Below are 22,373 nucleotides of genomic sequence, written 5' to 3' on the forward strand. Positions count from 1 at the left end.
GATACTGGAAGCTGTAATGTTCCAGAATATTTAAGTGTACTGAATCATGAGACTGCCCAACCACTTTTTATGCTAGAAGAAAGACTTTCTGTATCCTACAACTACAATGCTGTATATGCTGCAGCAGCACTGCAGTTCCAAAAGCATTCTCACTCACACAGTCAACCTTCCACTGCCAAAGGAACAAATGTGAGTGCTTCCTAGTAATTAGTGGCTAATACTTCTTTCAAGCTGTTCACCATCATCATAAGAAAAGCCTAAATTTGGAATCTACATCTGTCATTTTTGGAAGGGGCTGCATTTTGTAATAATTACCCTGAACCTAATTTTATAGTGTTAATTTTATAGCGTTGAATGTGGCTCCACATTCTAATAGAACCAAAATTAGTTTTCTTCACTCAGTTACATAAAGGAGGAAAAAAACCGGTACCAAAAGGTGCCGCAGCGATAGCATCTTTTCCATTACACAAACTGAAGATATACAAGACTATAGGACTGAAATGCATCCATAATGCACTTGAAACGGACATTAAGACCACATTGCCTCACTGGTGGTACAGTGGAAAAGTATATTCTCTCCCTTGCCAGTGGCATTTTTACAGCAATGTTACACTGTAATAGAGCTTTCATTCCAAAGTTTAAGAGTTAGGAACTATTGCAAAACAGCTCCTTGCCAGATTAGTTGCCTACAGAGCTTGCACAAATACTTTTTGAAACAGAAAAATGTGAATTAAAAAGCACCCCAGATTTCTTGGCCGATAGGTTCCACAAGCAAATAAGCAGGTTTATAGCTTACTTCCTCGCAGCTCAAAAATCTCCCCAATCAGCATGAAACACGGCTCAGCAATTGAGTCCCTTTTTCCATCCACCTCTTCCCCATAGTCCGACAGGTCACTGTCCTCTTCCGTTTCTTCCTAAGAACAGAGGGACAATGCAGACACAGCATGACATTTCCTCAATACTGCTGATTTTCCTGCCTGCACATGGGGATGGAACTGGATGATATTCAAGGTCCCTTCCAACCCTCATATGATTTTACAGTCCTATCCTACAATGTCTCTGCTGTACACCAGAAGGCCTTACCCCTTCTTTCCATCCTCCAAACCCCAACCTTTGCAATGCCCGGCATTGCAAAGCAGCAGTAACTCGCTGTGTAAATGCAGGAAACAAAAATACTGACACTGATAATAGCAGAGGAGAAAGATCTCAGGTCCCCACTGCTGTGCAAAAGCCAAGCATAACAGCATAATACATAGGCAGGAATGCTGTCCATCATACAGATAAATAAAAGGGATTTTCATACATAGGAATACAAAAACCCAGTGGGTACAACGTGTTTCAAGATCAGCTGCATTTCCAAGAAAACACAAAGATGATCAGGAAAGTGCAGAGCAGAACTGTGAGAACTGCACAGAATGGGGTAGGAGATGCTGGAGATGCTCGGTCTAACAAATAAAAGAATAAAAGACCCAAGGAAAGTAGTAATTCCTGCTAAAGAGCATGATCCTCGCCCAAACACAGGTTTTCTCTAAAGAAAGGGAATGAGCTGCTCTGTGTTTGCTGCAGACTGGACAAGAACTGGTTGAACGAGATTTGAGTTAGAACAGGCTATTAAGGAAGGAGAGAACTGAAAACTGTGACACACTGCCCTGCGTGGCCGCAGAGCATCCATTGGTCACTGGAGGTTTAAATACACCCCAGACAAAGACCTGACAGCAATTTTTCTGGTATAGCTGAGCCTACTCAGCAGAAGGGTGAATACAATGACCCCTCTGTGGTCCCTGTTCTATTTTTCTGCTCAAGTGAATCCTCCCCCATTTAGAAAATGCAGCAACTCTCACACTGTAGTGGTGCATTTTCTATCCCCATTAATACTTCATGAACCCCCAAACCTCTCTCTAGATAGTATCAGTTGCACTTTTCCTCTTATTTGCTTTTGATCCTGAGACCTAAGAATAGCCTGAGAAGGACCATTCACTGCAGAATACTACAGCATTTAGCAAAAGAATTGTTTCATATAACATACAACTGGTGATAGAAACAGTTCCCTGGAGGTTGTATATCTGTAACACAACACAACTAAAATTCCATGGTGCTCTTCTCTCTGAAACTTTGTTCACTTAAGGTAAATTTAAAATGACCTTTGAAAAATGCCTTCCAATACTACCTGCCATTCAAATGTTTTATAATAATGGTTCTCTCCGCTTACTCTGGCTAAGTAATTAAATCTGGGAAGATAACTTACCTCCTGATGAGAAAACCAGTCGCAAGGAAGTCGCTCTAAAAATGATGAGAGTGAAAAAGACGACTTTTTTCCTTGCACATCGATCACTTTGAGGTGTTCTGGAGAAGGGCTCAAGAAGGCATAAAGTGCTTCACTTTGACAGAGCCTTTCATCAGAGAGCAATTTCTGTGAAAGGAATACAGAGACAGAAACAACACATTAACTTTGTAAGGAACAAAATGTGTCAGGCCAGCTAATAAAACTGATTAAGATAGTTCAAAAGTAGAATGAGACAATTCATGTCTGACAGATGGTTGACTACGATAATCTTATTTTAAGAAGCTCGTCAAGCCTTTATTGTATCAACTTCATTTTTAAAAACATGAAGTTCTGATTTGTAAGAAAATGGTTGTTAAGTGTCGTAGTTAAAAATGACAATTCTAGGACTCATTTATTACTTCTGAGCTGGTCAACAATCAATTGAACTTACCTCTAGAGGACTGGCTACTATCAGCCAAACTCATCTCAACTTCATGCATTTTAGATGACTTAACAATGCCAGTCCTCACAGCTGAGCTGTTTTGCTTTATGCTCTCCTTTTAGTCAACAGAGAGACATCAACTCCCAAGGCATTATTCAGTTCTCTTCTTTAGACACTTGACTTCAGTCAGACATACCTGGGAGCGCCCACCTGTCTGCATGCAGGCACAGAAGCTTTTGAGAAATTCCACCCTTTTGTGCCATAACTGAATTTCTCAAATATCTCACAGAAGTTCTTTTAATGCTTCGCATGCCAGCAAAGAATGACTATGTACACACGAACTGCCTCAAGCCCTCACACCAGCCTGTAATTACAGCAGGGTTACTGCCAACCTCTTTTTATCCATAGGACAAGAGAAGCCACTCTTTAGAATGTTTCTGGTGACAGTGGATGAGCCAGAAGAAGCAGCTGTTCCCTTTTTGTAGCCACCAGACTCCTGCATGCCAAAATGGCACTGGTCAAGTTAGCAGAAGCTGTTCTTATGCAGTCTGTTGCTGCTGGCTCTTACAGCACAACTCAGAACACGAGCAACCATTGTACAACCATCATTGGTGCAAGGGATATCACAGATCTATCAGGAGTAGGAAGGAAGATGAGAGAAGGACATAAAGCTTGCTACCTACATTTTGGTAAAGGATCATGACAGCACCTAAGGAATAAACATGAAGATCCACAGTCACCTAGTTTATAATTTTAGTACATTTTTTTTCAATAGTGTCTTTGGATACAAGCTGGCAACCTGTCCAAGACTGAAATACTATCAGCTTAGGAATAAGTAAAGTTCATACTAAAAATTAAAAGTGCTCAATTCCAGTCCAGCCTCCATCCTAACTATGAAAGAATCCAGATGACTGACAACATTACCCCCAAGAGAAGTGATCATGGCAAAAAAGGCAATGTTTGGTTGTCCCATAAATCACTGGCAAATAGGAAGGTAACTCTGTGGTCTACGCAACACTTTTCATCTTGATATCTTCCAGCTAACGTGGAACACATGAATTACATGCATGCTTGAGAATTCAAGTAATCTATTTTAAAAAGCAGCCATATGTATAGGGAGTGCTGTAAAATAAAAAGCAAGTGCTGTGAGTGTAACTTGTAGGTGTTACCTGAGACCAGATTTGCCTACAGAAGCAAAACAGAAAGGTATTCTTGGAGAGGGAGATTGATTTTAAACAAGTTAAATAACAAGGCTGTCCACCTGAGGCTCTAGGTGACCTAAAAACAGTAATCGCACACTGCATTCAATTAAATTAACACAATCTCAGCAGTATTAGCCTAGTTCACAGACACCCAACTCCAGCAGAAGCCAAGCCACTTCTCCTTCCACCTTACAAGAGGCACAACTCCCCATTGCTGTGCTGACAGCCCCTCAGGCTAACTGGCCACACACCAAATCCAGACTGCGTGAGACTACATAGGAAAATACTCTGCCACCACTGACCCTTTGCGCTGCAGCCGAGATGGGGAAGGGGTGTGCAATCTCTAAGATGGACCATCTGAAGGCTTGTTTGGAAAGAACAGAGAGGGGAAGGTAGAAAAAGACCTAAAGAAGAAAAAGACCTAAATGGCACACTAAGACCCCACAAAGAAAGAAAGGACAGAGAGGCTACTTGGAAACCAGCAACAAGTGTTAGAGATGGATACATCATTCACCAAAGCACAATGGAGAACTAGGATTTTCCAAACAGCGGCTGTAAAAGTGTGGTGAAAGGAAAATAACTGTGGTCATCAAATCCTTTTAGGACAGAAGAGATGAACGTACATCTGTATCTTAACTTCTGGTATCTCTCATTGCTCTGTGGTCTGCTTTCTTACCTGCAGAAAGTTATTAAGCTGGTTCTTAGACTTCTCCATGAACTTCTGGTCTATGGATTTGAAGGGCAGCTTGCTGAGCGAAGGCAACTGAACTTTCTTTAATGACGGAAAGCACTGTAGGAGAAAGGGCAGCTCAATGTGCATGTGCAGAAAAACAACAGTGGTGCCAGTTCTAAATGGAAATGAGACTCCATAGTCTCATCTGCCTTCCATATCCTGCTCAGCATGCTGAAAAACACCTTTTCCCTTCCCACTGTGGGCTGACACATCTAGACCTTTCTACAACTCCCAGCACCACCATTATCAATCTTCTACAAGGCAGAAAAGGTAGAGCAAATTAAGAGGAAATCTCTGTTCCAAAAGACTCGCTTTCAATAGCTCCCTCAAAGACAGAGACAAAATTTAGTTCTTAAAGCATTGACAGGTAGCAAGTGCATTATTTAGACGTTGGGTCACTTCAGTAAAAACACTCACTATTAAGAAAAAAAGCAAGTAATTCTACATACATTTGGTAGAAGCAAGATCTATGTGGATAATGAACATTGAAAGGGTGAAAGCCAAAAGACTGGACTAAAAACTGGTTGTATTTTTGTGTGGTTTTCAGTGTTGCCTTTTTTCCCCCACTCTCCATATGTCTCCCTGACAACTTCTAGCAACCTGCATCCTCTCCCTCCCTTGAGATTCATACCTCACTGAGCTTCCGGTGTAGGTTCTGAAACTCACTGAGCTTCCTGGGAACAGTCCAGTTCTTAGTTTCAGCTCCACCGACTTCTTGTAAACTCACCAGGACAGAGTAACAGGGCACTTGTTCTCCATTCTCTTCTAAAACCTTACAGGGGAAAACAAAGAAGCCAACAAAAATACAGATAAGGTACATCTCTGAAGGGAAACAGTGGAACAATTTGGGCTGCCAGATTGGTTTGCAATTTCACACACCATCGCTGCACAAAACCTCTTTGTGGAGGTGATGCATCAGACAATCTACAGAAAACTCAAAATGAAAACTATACCAGAATGTGAAGTGCTAGTCTTAATATACAGGCAGTAACAGAAAGGTGACCATTCTCACCCCACCTGTTTGAGGAAAGTAACCATATAGTTAAGCTTTCCAGGCTTTATTTTATTTATTTATTTTTTAAGAATACTTAACTAATCCAAATAGAAGAACAGACTTTAAAATTCATAGAATTATGACATATTGTCTGACTTCCACAGGCTTCTCAGACAACGCTTAACACCAATGACAGGTGATTTGAAGAGCTCCTGCAACACTGGTGCAGAAGGTACACAGTTAAAATATATCTGCATCTTGTACAGCTGCTCAGCTGCATCACGAGAACATTCTCTGCAATGCACTCTTCCTATATCTGCTCATGGAAACTGGGAAACCCTATCTGACTGCTGGGTTTTATATCTCTCTAGAGAAAGGTGCTGCAGCATCCTGGCAGAACACAGAGCACCAGCTTCAACTAACAACAACATGCAAGGTTCCAAGCACAGTTATTTGGGGAACTGTCTTTCTGCTTCCTCAGCTAGAACACTGCAAGAATAGCTGCTTCAATAGCAGCTTCCAGCACGTGGCTCAGAGGGAACAGAGTCTGCCAGGAAGGTCCCCACCTTTTCTTCTCTGAGCTAGATTGGGTTTGTGTTCGCAAGTGACTTGAAAACACCTCCTGGCAGCTATCTTTGGAATATAGGAGATTGGTGATGGAAACACTGATGGAAACGCTGAGCGACTTACTATCAGATATAAAGCACTCTCTTCCTGGGTATCCTATTTTAGTCCCTTGAAACTGCAGTACCATTAAATATTGTAATACAAACTGCAAGAAGTGTGCATCTTTGAAGCATACTGGAGAGACAATCATGCTCAAGTGTAAAAGCACAGTATTATAGCATGAGGCAGCTCTAATGAAAAACTGCACTTTTAAGAGAGCAAATTAGTTTACCCAATGCCATAGCCTGCTTTTATATATATACGGAGGTATTTTAATAACTCCATTACAACAGAGCCTGGGGATTGGAAATGTTCCTATATGCAATATAGTGATCACTTGGGAAAGAAAAGAGTTCAGAAGAGATTGTCTTTGTTCCCCCAAGCAATTACAAAGTACGCACATTCACAAAGGTAGAAGGAAAGCATATGCAATTTTCTTTATCCTTCTCTTTCTGCAAGTTTGAGCTGCTGCAAGATGAAAACCCATAAAAAAAACATACCTCGCCTGAGATGATGAAGGCTTTCCACATGCCAAGATTCTCACACCACCAGTCTGTTCTTGCAATGTGCAACTGAAGGTCATTATGCTCTCTCTCCATCAGAGTGATCTCATCCTTCAGCTTAGAAACAATCTGCAAAGGAAGATTTATCAGTTACCACTGGGAAGAAAAAGCTTGGGTGGCACATCTAGTCATGTTTCTGAGGCCACTATTCAAACAGGTAAAAACATGCAAAAGACCAAGTTATATGCAAAAGAAAATCACGACAGTAGACTTGCACAATACATTAACCTCAAAAATCAGCTCCAATATTACAAAATGTGCTCACAACTGCGGACCTTCATACAGAGTTAAAAAATAAAGCCCTTGTGACAGCACAAGATGGCTGTGGAGATGCTGGAACAGTCCAGAGGAGCGTCACAAGGATGCTCAGAGGGTTGCAGCACCCTCTCCTATGAAGGAAAGCTGAGGGAGCTGGGCTTGTTCAGCCAGGAAAAAAGGCAGTGGGGAGATTCTATTACAGCCATCCAGTACTTGAAGGGAGCTTACAAGCAGGAGTGAGACCAACTTTTCATAAGGTCTGACAGTAACAAGACCAGGGGGAGTGACTTTAAACTAAAAGAGGGGAGATTTAGGTTAGATGTTAAGAGGAAATTATTTATTCAGAGAGGTGTGACCCTGGCACAGGCTGCCCAGAAAGGCAGAGGGAGTGAAGCTGGCCATTGTGGCCTCCAAGGCCACTGCCCACACCCAGCTGTAGGGCAATATGTCCCTAGTGCAATGAGAATGAGTGGGCTGTCAAATCCTGTTCAGACCAGCATTGCCACACTTGCACCATGTGAAATAATGAAAGAAGGAAGGAAAGGCCCAGCCCTGAGCCATGGTGTATGCACAGGCCATTTTCATCCATCCCCCCAGAAATCTTAAGCTGATGAAAGTATTCCCTGCAGCTTTCTCCTGACTCCTTATAAAGGAAATCAATCATTTTCATGGGCCTTTTATTCCTTTATTTTGGATATAGTCCAAAAGTCCATTGGACACCAGGACACCATGACATTGCTGTGCTACCTGCAAGACAGCAGAGGGAGCAGCTGTTAATGAGCAGAGCCCTACCCTGCAGCGCTGCAGATGCAGCACGGACTCGGAGCCAGCCACCACCACGAACAATTGCTTATACAGGTGTAAGTGGGCAGAGACGCAAGGAAGAAATCTGATTTGCTTTGGACAGAGCAACAAGACTGTGGGAGGAGAGGTCATTATTTTATGACAGGATAAACAAAAAAGCCATCAGACTTGCCCAGAAAGGGCCTGATATGACTGGATATTATATAAACACATCATATAAAAAATAGACTGAAGACAACCAAGGTGCTCACCTTTTTGTTGGGTTTTGGTGAATTACATAAGGAATTTAGAGCTTGTTTCTTATATTTAAGCTTGTCATTTAGCTGGCGAAGCTTATTTACAGCATAACTGGCCTGTTCATTAATTCTTGTGCTGCACTCTTCAGAAGCTTCTCCACAACCTTGGCTCTAGAAACAGAAGATGGGGACAACTGCATCATTAAGGTGAAAAAAGGAAAAAATTCTTGTTTGCTTCAAATGCATTTCACGTGATAGTGCATATATTCTTCGTATAGATAAACATGTAGGTCTAATGGCATATTAGTCTAACAAATCCTAATATATACTTCGACCATCAGATCCAATATCAGACATAAGAAAAAAATGTCAAATTATCATTTATACTACAGCTGCATGATACTTCCAAATGAAAATGACCTTTGAGCTAAGACTGTGGCGTGACAGGAAGCATCGAAGTTTCTTTTAAGAGCAACAAGAGCTTAGTAACTCGATATTCAGAACCAGACAGGACAGCAAACATTCAGCCCTGAGCTGGAAGGTCAGGGGGGGAAAAATAAAACCAGAGCTCTAACACACAGTCCTGCATCCAACAAACCTTCATGAAACAGATTTGGCAGCCTGTAGAACCAGCTAACCACATCCTTTCTCTTTGTAACCAGTTTTTACTGCTGTTTTTAGAAATGCTAATAAAAAACATGTCAAAAAACATGTGTGTTACCTAAAATTAGAAATTGTTTTCTCATACTCAAACAAACTGATTTTCCCATCTGCTGCACTGCAAAAGCACGTGGGGAAAAAAATACGCAGAACTTCACACCTTTCAGCAACTTCCTCTTTAACACTTTCTGACATTTGCCTGAACTTCCCTCTTCTTACCGTAACTCCTCAAATAGAAATGAAGAGTCTGAGATCCAGCAAACAGCGCTGTGATGCAGCCACCATCAGCAATGCCATCCTCAAAAACCTCTGAAGTTTGCCTGTGGCTGAAAGGATCTTAATTTTATCGGTGGGATGAATTTAATCCCACAAACAAGGGACAGACTTCTGTGTTATTTAGTATTTTCACTAAAGTTTAATCTCATTTTAACTTAAAGCTAACAGAAGGAAATTTCTGAGTTTACATCTTAGTGAAATAAGTTTGAGAAGGACACAGTGGCAGCAATAATTGACCTCCTCAGGTTGGTCCTCATACAGGAGTGTAATGTAAGGCAGAAAACAGGAGTTCTAGGCTAAGAAATCCATGCCCTTTTCCAGCTCTGCCTTTGTCTCTTATGTGGCTGAGCAAATATCAGCTGCATGCCCTGTCCTTCCATCTGCTCTGCATGACCTGTAAACTCAGTGAGTCAGAGACTGCTTCCAAGGGCGCGTACAGAGCTCAGCTCACAGCTTCTTATTGTCTCCTGGCACTACAATAATACAAATAATAAATATCAGCAACACTGGACTTTATTCAAAACTCCACTGATCATAAATTAAACACTCAAACCTGCAGGGAAACACAGACATCATACAGAATGAGGAATACCAGTTTCAGCAGTGAAAAGCTGGCAGTTGCTCACACCAAGTCTGGCTCCAGTCACCAAAGGACTGCATTTAATTACAAAGCAGTGAGGCTCTACTCCCAGAGGAAGGCTGTAAGATCAGTCATTAAATGATCCTGAGTCTTTCAGCAGGAAAACAGTGCTGAATGCAACTTGGTCATAAAATGACAAATTACAAGACAGCAAGTTTGCCATTAAATTTACCAGGTTTATCAAATAAACAATCAACATACTCAAAGCTGAGACCATAATGGATTGTGCTGCTTTCACCTTATCTCCACTGCACAACTACCACTTCCAATGGATCTCCGGAACACAGACTTGGGACACTGCAGTGATCTGTTGCAGAGCTCCAGCACACCACGCTTGTTCTGTTTGCTTCTGTGCCTTTACTTGTGATCCTTAAATGGAGCTTCATCCATGATACAAACAGTGACAGTAGATGAGAACAAAGAGCTTGCTCTACCACCAGCAGGACCAGCGGAGGATGCCCTCACCTGGTTTGGTCTTCTCACACTCCATCAGGACTCACGTTTGCACCCTCCACCCAGAAGGGCACTACACAGCTTTTAACCCAACAGATAAGTGAATGGAAAATGAACACACACCATTCCCACAGTGCCCCAGGAAGCATGAATATAGGCCACCAAAATCCAAACCAGCCCCAAAACAACAAGTATTCACTGACCACATGGAGCCCTCCAAGCATATCAAAGTCTCAGTTCTGATTTCTTACCCGTGGGGGGAAAATGCTGTTTGCTAGCTATTAGCAGGAATTTTCATCCACATTTGAAAGGCTACTGGAAACTTCTAGAGGAATAACTTTCTATAATTTATTATCATCCCAAATGCCCTGAAGCCTGGCACAGAGCCATTAGGATCACTCTAGTAGCTGATGTAGTTAATTCTTCCAACACAGCCTATTGTTTTGTTCCATAATTAACTAATAAACACTAAGATTCTACTTTTTCCTTGTTACCTTTCTCTTCCTTTTTGCAACTTTAAGACCTACTTAGTACCTAGCATGTGCAAGGGGGGCAGGAATGGAGAGTGTCCAAGAGAAATGTACACAGTCACTAAGACTTCCTTGACTAACAAATGAAACAGATGAGTTTGTATGAGGTATCTTATATTCTGTGGTACTAAAAAGCAAAATGAAAGATATTGAATACAGAAGGCTTAGAAATCCAAAATATGGACTTCCAACTAATTTAAAGCTGTCAGCCGTTTTGAAACGTTTTGATTCAAAGAGACTGCAAACACTGAGTTTATCCAATGAAACTACAGAAGTGACAATATTTATAAACATATCAGGGAAAAAAAAGGAAACCCAAAGCTCAAGGACAGAAGATGCTTCCAAACACTTTAAGCAGGGTCATCTCCAGCTCTTTGTAACTAAGCAACATTGAAAGAAATTGTCAGTGTGACTCACAGCTTCATCTTTATCCTCAGGAGTTACTTGGACAGAACTTCTTTCTTCTTCCTTCTTGACTGATCTCTCATATAAATCACTGACGATAAATGAGGGGTAGTATCTGTCCTTCAGAGTTTCGTAAACATCTGCCTGAATTCTGTAGAATACTTCAATGCCTTTATTACCCACAAGACTTTGCTCTATTTCTTTATAAAGTGATTTTTCCACGGGTATTTCTCTGCTTTCCACAAAAAAATTCTGGTAAATGTCACTCACCAGCTGAGGTATTTCAGCCTGCAAAGCAAGGAGGGGAAGAGGGAGAAGAGAACAATAAATAACATTCACAATACCAGGATGGCCCTGGATCCAGGTGTGTAACTTGGAGGATGATCAAGCTGATTTCACACCCGGATGAATAAGCATATTTGTGAACCTCTTACTGAGCTCAGGCACTCTGCCTGTGCACCTGTGCAAAACAGTCCATTTCACAAGGTAGGAACTGATACTTGTTAAGTGAAGAAACAGCTGTGTTCTAAAACTATCAAAGCTTCCACACCCATTGCTTTTACAAGTACACCAGAGACATGTGTACCAGTACAGGAAGCTGGGTATTTCCAAAGACAAAACCAATCTCCTATTGCACACTTTCTCTCTGGTGGAGAGGGAAATCATTACTTTTGCCTATGAGATATCTTTTTATAGGTTATGTTGCTACATTAAAATAATAATAATAATAGTAAACTATTGTCACTATCAAAGAAATCCACAACTTTTAATTGCCATATTATCCCCAAACACCCAGAAGCTAAAAAAAATCCAAAATTGCTCAGTACTCATCCTATAGCATCATTGTTTTAAAAGCGAGAAGATATTCTCATTCATATACAAGCCACATGGACTTGCAGTATTCCCACCTTGTTAGCACTTCTCAGGTTCTCCACAGACTCCCACAGATCAATCAGAGCCACCTTATCCATTCTGTCCATATAGATTCGAAAATGCTCTCGGCATGAAGGGTTGGCCAAAATTTCTTCAAACTGAAGAATCTGAAGAAAAGAAAAAAACAAGTGTAAAACCTCTGAAAACCTACCTGGCACCAAACAGCAAATCCTCATCTTTGGTCTAGATTAGGGTAACTAAGGGAATCAAACTATGCTTCCAAGGTGAAGTTTGCTACATGATGTGGAAGCCCACTCCTGCCACAAGACACACCACCTTCAGCCAACAGCAAAACAGTAATTCCAGCTCTCCTTCTCTTGCTACTTCACAGCTACTCTTACCATAGCTACAATAAGGAGATGCTGCAGCTCCACAGACCACGTCACAAATGTGGCCGTGATTATTTGTGCTCTGTACAACAGTCGTAACAAGTTATTTGCCAAATGAACACAGACAAGAAGAACTCAATTGAGTTAACTGCAGTGCTGTGCAAGTACCATTTCTAAGAAAAACATCCAGGAGAAGATTAGAAGAGGTGCTTTGTATATTACACTAATTAAACTCTCTGAAAGCAAATCTAACACCTAGGGCACAGCGTAAATCAGTATCAGAGCTACTGACAATTCAGATTCAGGTGGTAGCTGAGTGTCTTTGTTCATTAGTTTTAAACATTTGATTATAATTTACATTTGAAATAATGGGCTAAGTGAATGTGCAAAATCAATACAATCTTGTGACTCATACATATTTACGGAAGAAAAAGTGACACTTTTGTAATTATCTTCTGCTGTGGAAAAAAAAAAAAAAGTATTTCAAAGCACATCATTTTTGTTTCTTAAATCTGTAACAGAAAAACTGACAACTCCAGATAATCCATCCTCACATTTAGGACCATAATCAGAACATAAAGCTTTACCAGCACCTCTGTTACTGCTCTAAATCTGCAAGAAAGGTGAAGTAGGAAGCAGAAATGAAACCAAAACATGCATTTAGGCCACTAGTCAATTTATTGTTTATTCAGCTAGTACCAAACGTTTCCCAGACTTAATGATGTATTCAAGCTCCCATATGCTTACATAAAACAATAATTCAGAACACTATCAGTAAATGTCTGTTTCTCATCTATTTCATGCATGTTAAAGAAAGGCAAAATCCCAGTTTCTACTATAGGAGATAGGTATTCTGCAGGTTAAGCACTAGCATAACAGAAAAGCTGTCACACCCAGGCTTCAAAGAGAAGTTAGAAGCCAGCAGCAGCAACTCCAACATGAGTTTATCTGCTAAGTCTCGAAGGAACACTTTGTCCTGTTGCCGTGAAAATCCCAAGTATTCAACCAAAACTGCCTGTGTAGAAGGGGCTGGGGGCCTTTAAGAGCTCAGATTGCAGCTACTGCAATACAGGCAGTGGATGGGAAGGAATAACAGTGAAGGCAGCCCCCCTCACAAAGCCAAGCCCTGGGCATTTCACAGTGCTCAGAGAAGAGCAGCATGGCCACTGCCTTGAATACAGCCTCCCTGAGCCTCTTTTCTGGTCACACCACACTGGGAACAACAGAACAGAAAAGCAATTTTCATATTTACTTCTCTGACATGGGTGAGGTCCTATGCTTTCTTTGTAGAAAAATATCCAAATATACGTAGAGGCAGAACAGCACAAGATCCTATAACTTCCACCACCAATGCAATTGTCAGCACTACTACCTAGTGCAGCTTTGCTACCTGACCCCATATCCCTCACAATCACACACCACCACGTATCTATCATGTAAAGCACAGACCCTCTCATCAGTTCCTGAACAGTCTGCTCAGAGACATCAGTGGCCTTCAAGGTGCTGCCAGATGCTTCTCTCTGCCTTTTTCCCACTGACACCACTCACTCCATTCAACTTCAGGAAACATCTGTGGGCTGCCTCTGCACATTCTTTGACAAACGATCTGAAATGTCTCTTGAAGAACAAGTGGAGGGCGGGGAGCTGCCCTCTTTCTAACCACATCCACAATGAACAATGCGTAACGGGTAAGAAACAACAGAAAAAGTTGCAGGACAACGAAACGTTACACTAAGTTACAATTATTACAAGGATGAAACCAAACTTAGAAATGCCTACAAGAAGAGATAACTTATTTGTTCTACCTACATAAAAAGAAAAAAATCTTCTAATCAGAATACAGAAATTGCCGTGCTTTGCCCAGAGGGGCAGAGTAAATTACACAAGGAAGCAACTAAACAAAATTTAGCCAGACTAATTAGCTCTGATTTTATTTTTGTAGCTGCTGACTAATGCAGCAGCAATTATGCTTGCTGTTTCGTTGTTTTTTCCATTCCTAGAGTAGACTGACGTAGAAAATAAGCAGTCAACAGCCTTAAGAGTTTTTCCTGCAGGGACTGCTCCTGGTTTTACTAGTTGCTTTTGACAAGTAAGTGTTTGCTTTTGAGTAACTCAGTATTTACAAAACCCACAGGTATTTCCTACAGTAAATATAACAAGAGGCAAAGAAACATTGCATATCTGCTGATGAACACTTGAAGTAAAGTTGCTGCCATAACCTCATGAATTCCCTACACACAGTATGCCATCTAATCCTGACGTTTCACGGTCAGCAACGTTCCAACCTGGATGATCAGCGAGTCTTTCCAGATACTACAGCAGTTATTTCCCAAGGTAAAATATACAGCAATTAATTTACACTTGATTACTGGGAGAAGGGAGGATTAAAGACAGCAGGGTTAATACGAGCCAGTGCTAACACATTTAGAATGGCCCTCAGGCAACACAAGTACTATTTAATTCATACCTTCTGACTCTGAGAGCCATCACCCTCATCAGAAAGGCCATCTTCCTGTTGATCGTAAGCGGGCCCTCCCAGGAACCTTATTCTCTTCTCACATTGCTTCTTTGCCACTGTCAACTGATTAATATACCTCTTCATGTTGCGAGCTCTCAGCAGGTCAGCTTTCATTGCCGCAGTTTCTTTCCCTTTTGAATCTGAGAACAAAGCAAATCAGAGATCATTTTTCACAACACAAAAACTTAATCTCCTCAGTGTTTCTGTGCCCTGCGTGATCACAGCATTTGTCATTTGGGAATCAACTGTGCCCATGAGAACAGCTGCTGTGAAGTTTGTATATGAATTAGAAAGACTATTTTGAAATGTTCTCCAGTGATGCCTCATGTTTAGATAAAACAGTTCAGGAAGAAAAAAAGTCCATCGAATGCTGATTTCTTCAACTCTCTTGCCATCATTTGCTACAAGACACACATTTCTCAGACAGTATTAGGGTATGACCTGCAGCCATGGTGTACAATAACTCACAGATAGTTTATGCATCTCACTGAACATAATGATGACTGAACATAACGAGAACCAGACTCAATCCCTCCCAGCTCAGCATTCCACATTCCCATGCATATCACTTGTAAATCCAAATTTCTCGAGACTGATGCAAACAGCACAAGATACAGTCTCACCTCCAGACCATTTGAGAAGTTTAGATGATCAAAAAAGATCTAATAAATCCCCAGCAAAACTGTACAAAACTGCTGAGTAGTGAAGCAATGAGAAAGACTGTCAGCGCAACAAGGCTTAGTAACAGAAGATATGTTTGTGTATTCTATTCAGTTTTAAAAGACCTAAAAAACAAACTAAGACAAAACTAGTAGATAAACCATTTAAAAAAAAAACAAAAAACACTACCGAATTGAAACCAGGCCTATTTTATAGCTGCAGGGTGCAACTGATTCACGTTTATACATTGGTTTTAATATCCTCTTATTCCACAAACCATTCCTGCTTTTTCAAGCTGCAAATAGGGCTCTGCAGCAAAGTACTTGGGCTTGTATTCAGCCCAGGATTAATTCATTGCTCAGGGATAAATGACAGAGACATTCTGCTATTCTTTTGAAATACCAAATGTAGTAAAAGGTTGTGGACAAAAACAGCATTCCATTTGCAGAACAGCTACAAGAAAGAAACAGCCATACAGCTAGATTCTATGAATACATACAAAGAGTAAGAAAACCTCTTTGGAATGATTTCAAATAGGTACTTGAAATACATTTCTAATACACTGAACTATCTTTCCTTTTAGGTTTTTTTTGCCCATTTATTTACCCTTTACTACGTAAATAACTGCATGAGTTTTGCCCTTCATATACAGGAAGGCAACTGAAAATGGGTATAGTTCCCTAAATCCCTATGTATGATGTGAATTCTGATGTATTCCCAAAATACTTTATTATACTCTTAATCTTATTTCATTTGCTGCATGCATTTATACATGTTGGCATGGAAGCTTCCTGATTCAAGTCCTGTTAGTGTGTCTTATTTGTTAAGTACCATTTACAATCTGAACTGCCATATAATAGTGAACTACACAGATAATATTCACTGAAGCAAAAGATAAAATGAGTTTACCACGAAAGAAACAAGCCATCTGTTTTCCTGGCATGTTATCTCCACAGGGAAGTCAACAGAGCATTTAATGCAACATTTTAGTTCCCTGACCGGAGGTACCGGTATTACTGAGGGAAAAGGAGAAGAGAACAACAAAAGGGAAAGGAAGAAACCTGAAGCACAATTAAATACATTGACAGTACAAATACATGGAAGTAGACTGAATTTGAAAGATTAAAACGCAGCTCCAGTCAGCAGGACAGCCTGGCAGTGAGGTCCTTCTGCCAACAAACATGAGGCCTACACAGAGCACTGCAGCAAGCAGCTCACTCTTTTCAATTCATCCTCTATTACCACAGCACTAAAATACAAATACAAGCCTTTTCACTTTCATTTCTGAGAATCAGTACGTTCACTGCATTCAGATATCCTGGCAAAAGCCAATTAAACCAGAACATTACAGAAGCAGCAGCTTGCATTTACTCACATACCTTTCAGTAAGCACCAATAAAGGGAAGAGAAGCAGACATATGCTACTAATGCTGTTCCACCATCACGCATGGAAAGAAAATACAAGATTACTCAAATGGAAACAAGTCTTGTTTCTTTAGAGCTTCCAGAAAGACAGATGCCTGTCACCTGGCAACAAGCTGAGCAGCACTGACTCCTCTCTCTCCAGTCTCGAGGAGCACTGCACGTCTATGACTTCCTATGTGTTTCTACCGGACCTTTTTGCAAGAACTGAACTTAGCACATGCACTGCCTGCTTAACGCTAAGCTGAAGTTCTACGGAGTGTTCAGGCCACTACTGTGACACTTAACAAGAACCACAAGTTTACAGAAAGATAATAGAATTGTACATCTATCTTACCACTGTGAGGCTAATCAAGAGTATGCAAAGGAGGGTATTCTCCGAACACGTCTCAAACAGCAACAGGCGTAGGGCATCAACCACCTCAAAGTAAAGAAATATTACCTCGTGTCCAGTCTGAATCTGCCCTGGAACAGCTTGGTGCTGTTCCCATACATCCTAGATCACTGTGATGTCCTTAAGTTCATGAACTCTCTGGGCTAGCATTATTTGTTTTCCTCCAAAGGTTTCACAACTTCTTGGGAAAAAATGCTACAAGTACCTTGGATGGATTCAGAATTCCTTATCAAATCACACCAGAACTGAGTGGAGAATTCCATTCACATAGCCACGCAAGCATAGTTTTATGTAATTTTTTAATCACTGCCAACAAGCTATGCAAAAATAGTGTCCCCCTGTGTGGGGATGGTGTGGTAGGAAGGCATAATCTAGTTTTGTTGTAATTAAGTTAGATAGCATCTGTGATGCACTGGAATGGAGAAGTATCCATTTTACTCCACCCACAATTATCCTCTTGACAAAACCCACACAACACAATCCACTCTTCCAAGTTAGTTTGGAGTCTGAGTCTACAAAAGAAAAGCTCCTTTCTAAAGCTGAACATTTGAGCATCTTTCAAGAACTACAGAATATAACGAAGCTTGCCCACAGACTGCTCTGTTTCTGCACATGCAGTTCAAGAAAAGAGCACAGTCAAAAAATATCAATAGGAAGAAATAAGGATGAGTAAAAAGCAAACATCCCTCTATGGTCATTGCTGCAATGACCCTGACAGTTTCAGAAGAGGGTATATAGAAGGACAGTTAGGAGAAAAAGCAAATGCTGAAAGCTTCAGCAATCTTGTGTGAATGAATGGGGAATGTAGGATCAGCAAGCAAGATAACAGCTTCTACTTAAAACGGCCTGCACAACTCCAAAAATAAATTGCCAACACCTCTTCAAATATTAGTGCTACACTAGGTTTCATACTGTCCAGCTTTAGCGATGACTGAAGGCAATCCTGGACACAGAAGTTATATCACCCATCCTCAATAGGCATTGTACTGTAAACCTCTGAATTTATTCTGTCGCAGACTTTTAAGATATTTGACTCTCACAGGGAGTCAAATGCAAAACTTACAGCTTAAAATGGATTGGATGCTTTTGCACTCTTTCCTTTGCTCTTCTAGGCTCACGTGCCAGAAGATTCAAGTGATAAAATCTGAAAAGAAAAAAGACCCTATAACATGCTATTTTTTCCACTACAGATAGTTCAATACAATGATTTTCAGAAGTAGTTTTTGGTTTTCTTAGAAAGTTTTCACAGGTAAACATTTTGCCAATAGGTGGCACCAACTCAAATTAAATTAAGAACTTTGTCCTTGCTGAGGGACAAACATTCCTCTCAAACACCTCCAGGCACTGGCATTAAATGCATATTTGTTGTTACTGGATCAAGCCACACAGAGTCACAGAACCATATCTCATATGAGAAGTCATCATGACATACAACATGGCCCTCGAGCAACTCATTCTTAAACAATAAACACCAAATACTTTTTGTAAACTAAAATATCTTTGGCCTCGTCAGTCAACAAAGGCACACACTTCTGCTCAGTCCTATTTATTGCTGGTCCTGGACTCGCACAGTTTACTTCCCTTACATAGCATCTAGGCACTCACTGCTGTGGAGTACTGTCCACGCATGCTGCATCAACTGCTCCTCACAGCTGTTGCTGTACCTTTTCTTACTGAAAACACCACGTCAGGAAATCCCATACCTCCAGCTGTTTGTGTACAGATTATTCTTTAAGCGCCATAAGTCAACACCCAGACACTAGCAATGAAGACACATTCTCAAAACACAACTCTCAGAAAATGGAAATAGCTATGAGGCAAGACTATCTCCAGGCTGCATGAAGTTTGTTTATGAACTGACTGAGACTGGAAACTCTGTGTGATGGAAGCCTTAACAGAGAAAATAAAAGGCAAAAAAAAAATTAATAATAATCTGCCTTTAATGTGAGTGAACTATAAAAGGATTGTATTGTAAGCTAGAGCTGAACAGACTGTTCCACGCAAGTCAAGTAACATAATTTTCTTAAAGAACAGTAATTGAAATAGCTCAATTGGAAAGGACCTTCAAACTGCCTGACCACTGCACAGCAAACCAGAAGTACATAATCGAGACCACCATCCAAATGCTGTTTGAACACTGACAGGTGTGGGGCATCGACCACCCCACTAGGAAGTCTGTTCCACAGGAGGCCATAAAAATGCAGTCAGCCTGACCACAGAATAAGTGGAACTTGATCTCCTTTGTCAGAATAAATAGCACCAGCATTTTTACATCTATTCTGCAGAGCAAGGCTCTTGCAGCTTCAGAAAAGCTTCTTCTCTTCAGTGCTCAGTGTATAGTTAACTGGATGAACTCCTGCGAGACCAAAAAAAAGATCATCAGTAATTAATTGTAGGAGCCTAAACTGCAAAAAAATATTCCCCAAGTCAATTCTGCTCACAACGATGTTGCACAAATGGAAATACAGGCTTAGCGAGATTGATTTTTTCATAACGTACTCAGAGTTAATTTCATTTCACTTTGTTACTTTATGAAACCCATTTTCCATTCAATTCTCATCTAAGAAACATTAATATTTCTCTTTCTGGGATGCATGCTTGCACAAAAACTAACGCTAACTTTTACCTCCATTTGGTACAATCAATATACCCCATAGGAATGCATACCTAGCTTTATTTTAGAATGTAAAAGAAATGTGCAATGTTGTATTTTCAGAAATTCAAGGATGAACTCCAAACTGTTTAGTCTAACAATCGACTGTCCTCTTGCCAACCTCATGACTCCTGGGGTGGTGCTTCTCTATGTTTCTACATTATTTTTTCTTCCATTACACCTGAATCATCCTCAAAAGCTTTCCTTTGTGATGCAAAGAATTAAAACCAAGCTCCCTTAATTAAGTTTACAAATCCATTCCTATAATAGAATCATAGAATGACTTGTGTTGGAAGGGACCCTAATGCCCCCCAGCTCCAACCTCTGCTGGGGGCTGGGTACCCCCCAACAGCTCAAGGCTGCCCAGGTCTCATCCAACCTGGCCTTGGGCACCTCCAGGGAAGAGGCCCCCACAGCTCTCTGTGCAGCCTCAACACCCTCTTCTTCAGTCTCCTGGCTTGCGTGAGCCACACTGAATGGAGAGGAATTGTCTAGGGTTGCATGTATGAAGGCTGCAGCACAAGAAATGCCTCCTAATTATTTTCATGGAAACAAGAATAAATACAAATAGCGCAATAACACTGTTTCAGAGAGCAAATTATCAGCACTTTCTCAACAAAGTTACCACCATTAGCTCTGCATTTTTGTCAGCAATGAACAAGAGCCTGCATGCTACGCTCATAGCAAACTGCACCAGTGGAGATGATCCATGGTCACCACAGCTGAAACACACCACACACCATCTCCCTGTGCTCACATCCACTGTTTGGTCCCCAGAAATATTCAGCAAGAGTCAGTGAGTATCAGTGGGTGCCATTTTTCCTTGCATAGAGGAATTCAATGACGCCCCTTTGCTTTGCACATACTTCCATATCAGACACCATTTCATCAGACTGTCCCTCTGCTGCCATCTGACACACAGCAACAACATGTAATGGAATATTGGCAGGAAGGTTCAACCTCTACTGCTGTACCACCACCATTGGCCTTTGGTGCTGTAGGCCAATGTTAATAGATATACACCACTGAGATTTTAGAACAAACAGGCAAATGAAACAGAACTGAAATACCAAATGAACAGCATTACCTAGCATCTGTCTAAAAATTCCCAACAAACTGACCTATCTATTACTAAAGTTCAAATAGCTTTGCAAAATGAAGACAATAAATATGATTGGTAACAAGCAGGATTCTTACCTTTCTGCCTCTTCACTTGGGGAAAATTGCTGATTGTGGTTGCCTGAACTATTTCCACTACAATCTGATACCTAGTTTTAAAAACAGCAGGGATAAGGGTAAAGAGGGAGGAGAGAAAGAAAGAAAAAAAAAAAACCACAATGTTTATAATTTTTATAGTGCATTCCTTATACAGCATAATTAAGAATGAATAAAAAACACTTCCCCCTCCCCTGAAAACTGAGTTGTTGCTCATTTATAAACCTAAGCAACCGTGTGCATAGGGGAGAGAGAAGGGAAAAGCTAGTTTTGAAACAAAACAAAACCTCCCAGATTGCAATAGTATTACTTTCTCTCTAATGCTGCCGTAGCACAGACACTTACTAATTCCCAGTGAATACAATAATAAGTCGTGCTCTCTAACATGAAGATATAAATTCACTGTAGGAAACTAGGATGGGAATTCAGTTCAAGATCAGACAGCTGTATATTAAGGTTCTTCTAGCTAGTATACATATATGGAGCTTTTGTACCTATGGGGGGGGGGGGGGAAGAAAAAGTTCTGAAGTAATACACCCCAGGAGTAATCATAAGCAGCTTGTCACCCAAATCTATATTATACACGATGCATAACAGCTACCACAGTTAGTAAACTGAATTTTAATGTCAGTTTTGTAATGGCAAAGGAAACAGTTTCTAATTAAATCTTCTACAAACCTCAAAACACTTGTCATGGCAACCTTTCAGATTTATCTCAATGCATTTCCCTTGGAAATTAATAACACCAGTAATAAAGGAGTCTTCCAGTAAATTTAACCCATCTCTGTAGGAGTTCCCTAACTTCAATTAATCAACTCCCCGATGAAGCCAGGTGCCTCCTGGGAAGTCTCCCATTTCCATGACTACTTAATCCTCTGTTTAATAGAGGACCTGTGACCATGGTCCTTCACCTATGGTTCAACAACATTATCCATTTCTCCCCATCCTTCCTTCCTCCTGTAGATTTTTTTAATGTTTGTTTGGATAACCTTTGCTTCTTCATAAGCGTACCACTTACATTCACTTCCAACTACGCTTACCTGGTGTGTTTTTTTCCTGCAGTAATCCTGATTCAACTTTTGATCAACTAAATAAATACTACTATATGGAAGGTGGTCCCCCCA

The 22,373-nt window shown here is 40.7% G+C and overlaps 1 protein-coding gene across 3 annotated transcripts in view; it reads right to left on the bottom strand.

Moving 5' to 3' along the window:
• SNX25 (sorting nexin 25) overlaps positions 1-22,373 on the bottom strand; it is a 46,471-nt gene that overhangs the window by 2,677 nt on the left and 21,421 nt on the right. Inside the window, exons 6-15 of one of the 3 annotated variants that reach the window (XM_015861380.3) lie at positions 21,232-21,302; positions 14,855-15,045; positions 12,034-12,165; positions 11,138-11,413; positions 8,177-8,332; positions 6,801-6,932; positions 5,272-5,412; positions 4,584-4,697; positions 2,246-2,410; positions 797-914 (exon numbers count right to left, since the gene is read on the bottom strand). In XM_015861380.3, coding sequence (XP_015716866.2) covers positions 797-914; positions 2,246-2,410; positions 4,584-4,697; positions 5,272-5,412; positions 6,801-6,932; positions 8,177-8,332; positions 11,138-11,413; positions 12,034-12,165; positions 14,855-15,045; positions 21,232-21,302 — 1,496 coding nt within the window. Of the gene's footprint in view, positions 1-796; positions 915-2,245; positions 2,411-4,583; positions 4,698-5,271; positions 5,413-6,800; positions 6,933-8,176; positions 8,333-11,137; positions 11,414-12,033; positions 12,166-14,854; positions 15,046-18,444; positions 18,532-21,231; positions 21,303-22,373 lie in introns of those variants that run through there. The other 2 variants (XM_085546662.1, XM_085546663.1) reach the window with 2 other exon arrangements.

The sequence above is a fragment of the Coturnix japonica genome, chromosome 4 (assembly GCF_054131305.1).
Source record: "Coturnix japonica strain WE chromosome 4, WE-NBRP24, whole genome shotgun sequence".
NCBI lineage: Eukaryota > Metazoa > Chordata > Aves > Galliformes > Phasianidae > Coturnix > Coturnix japonica.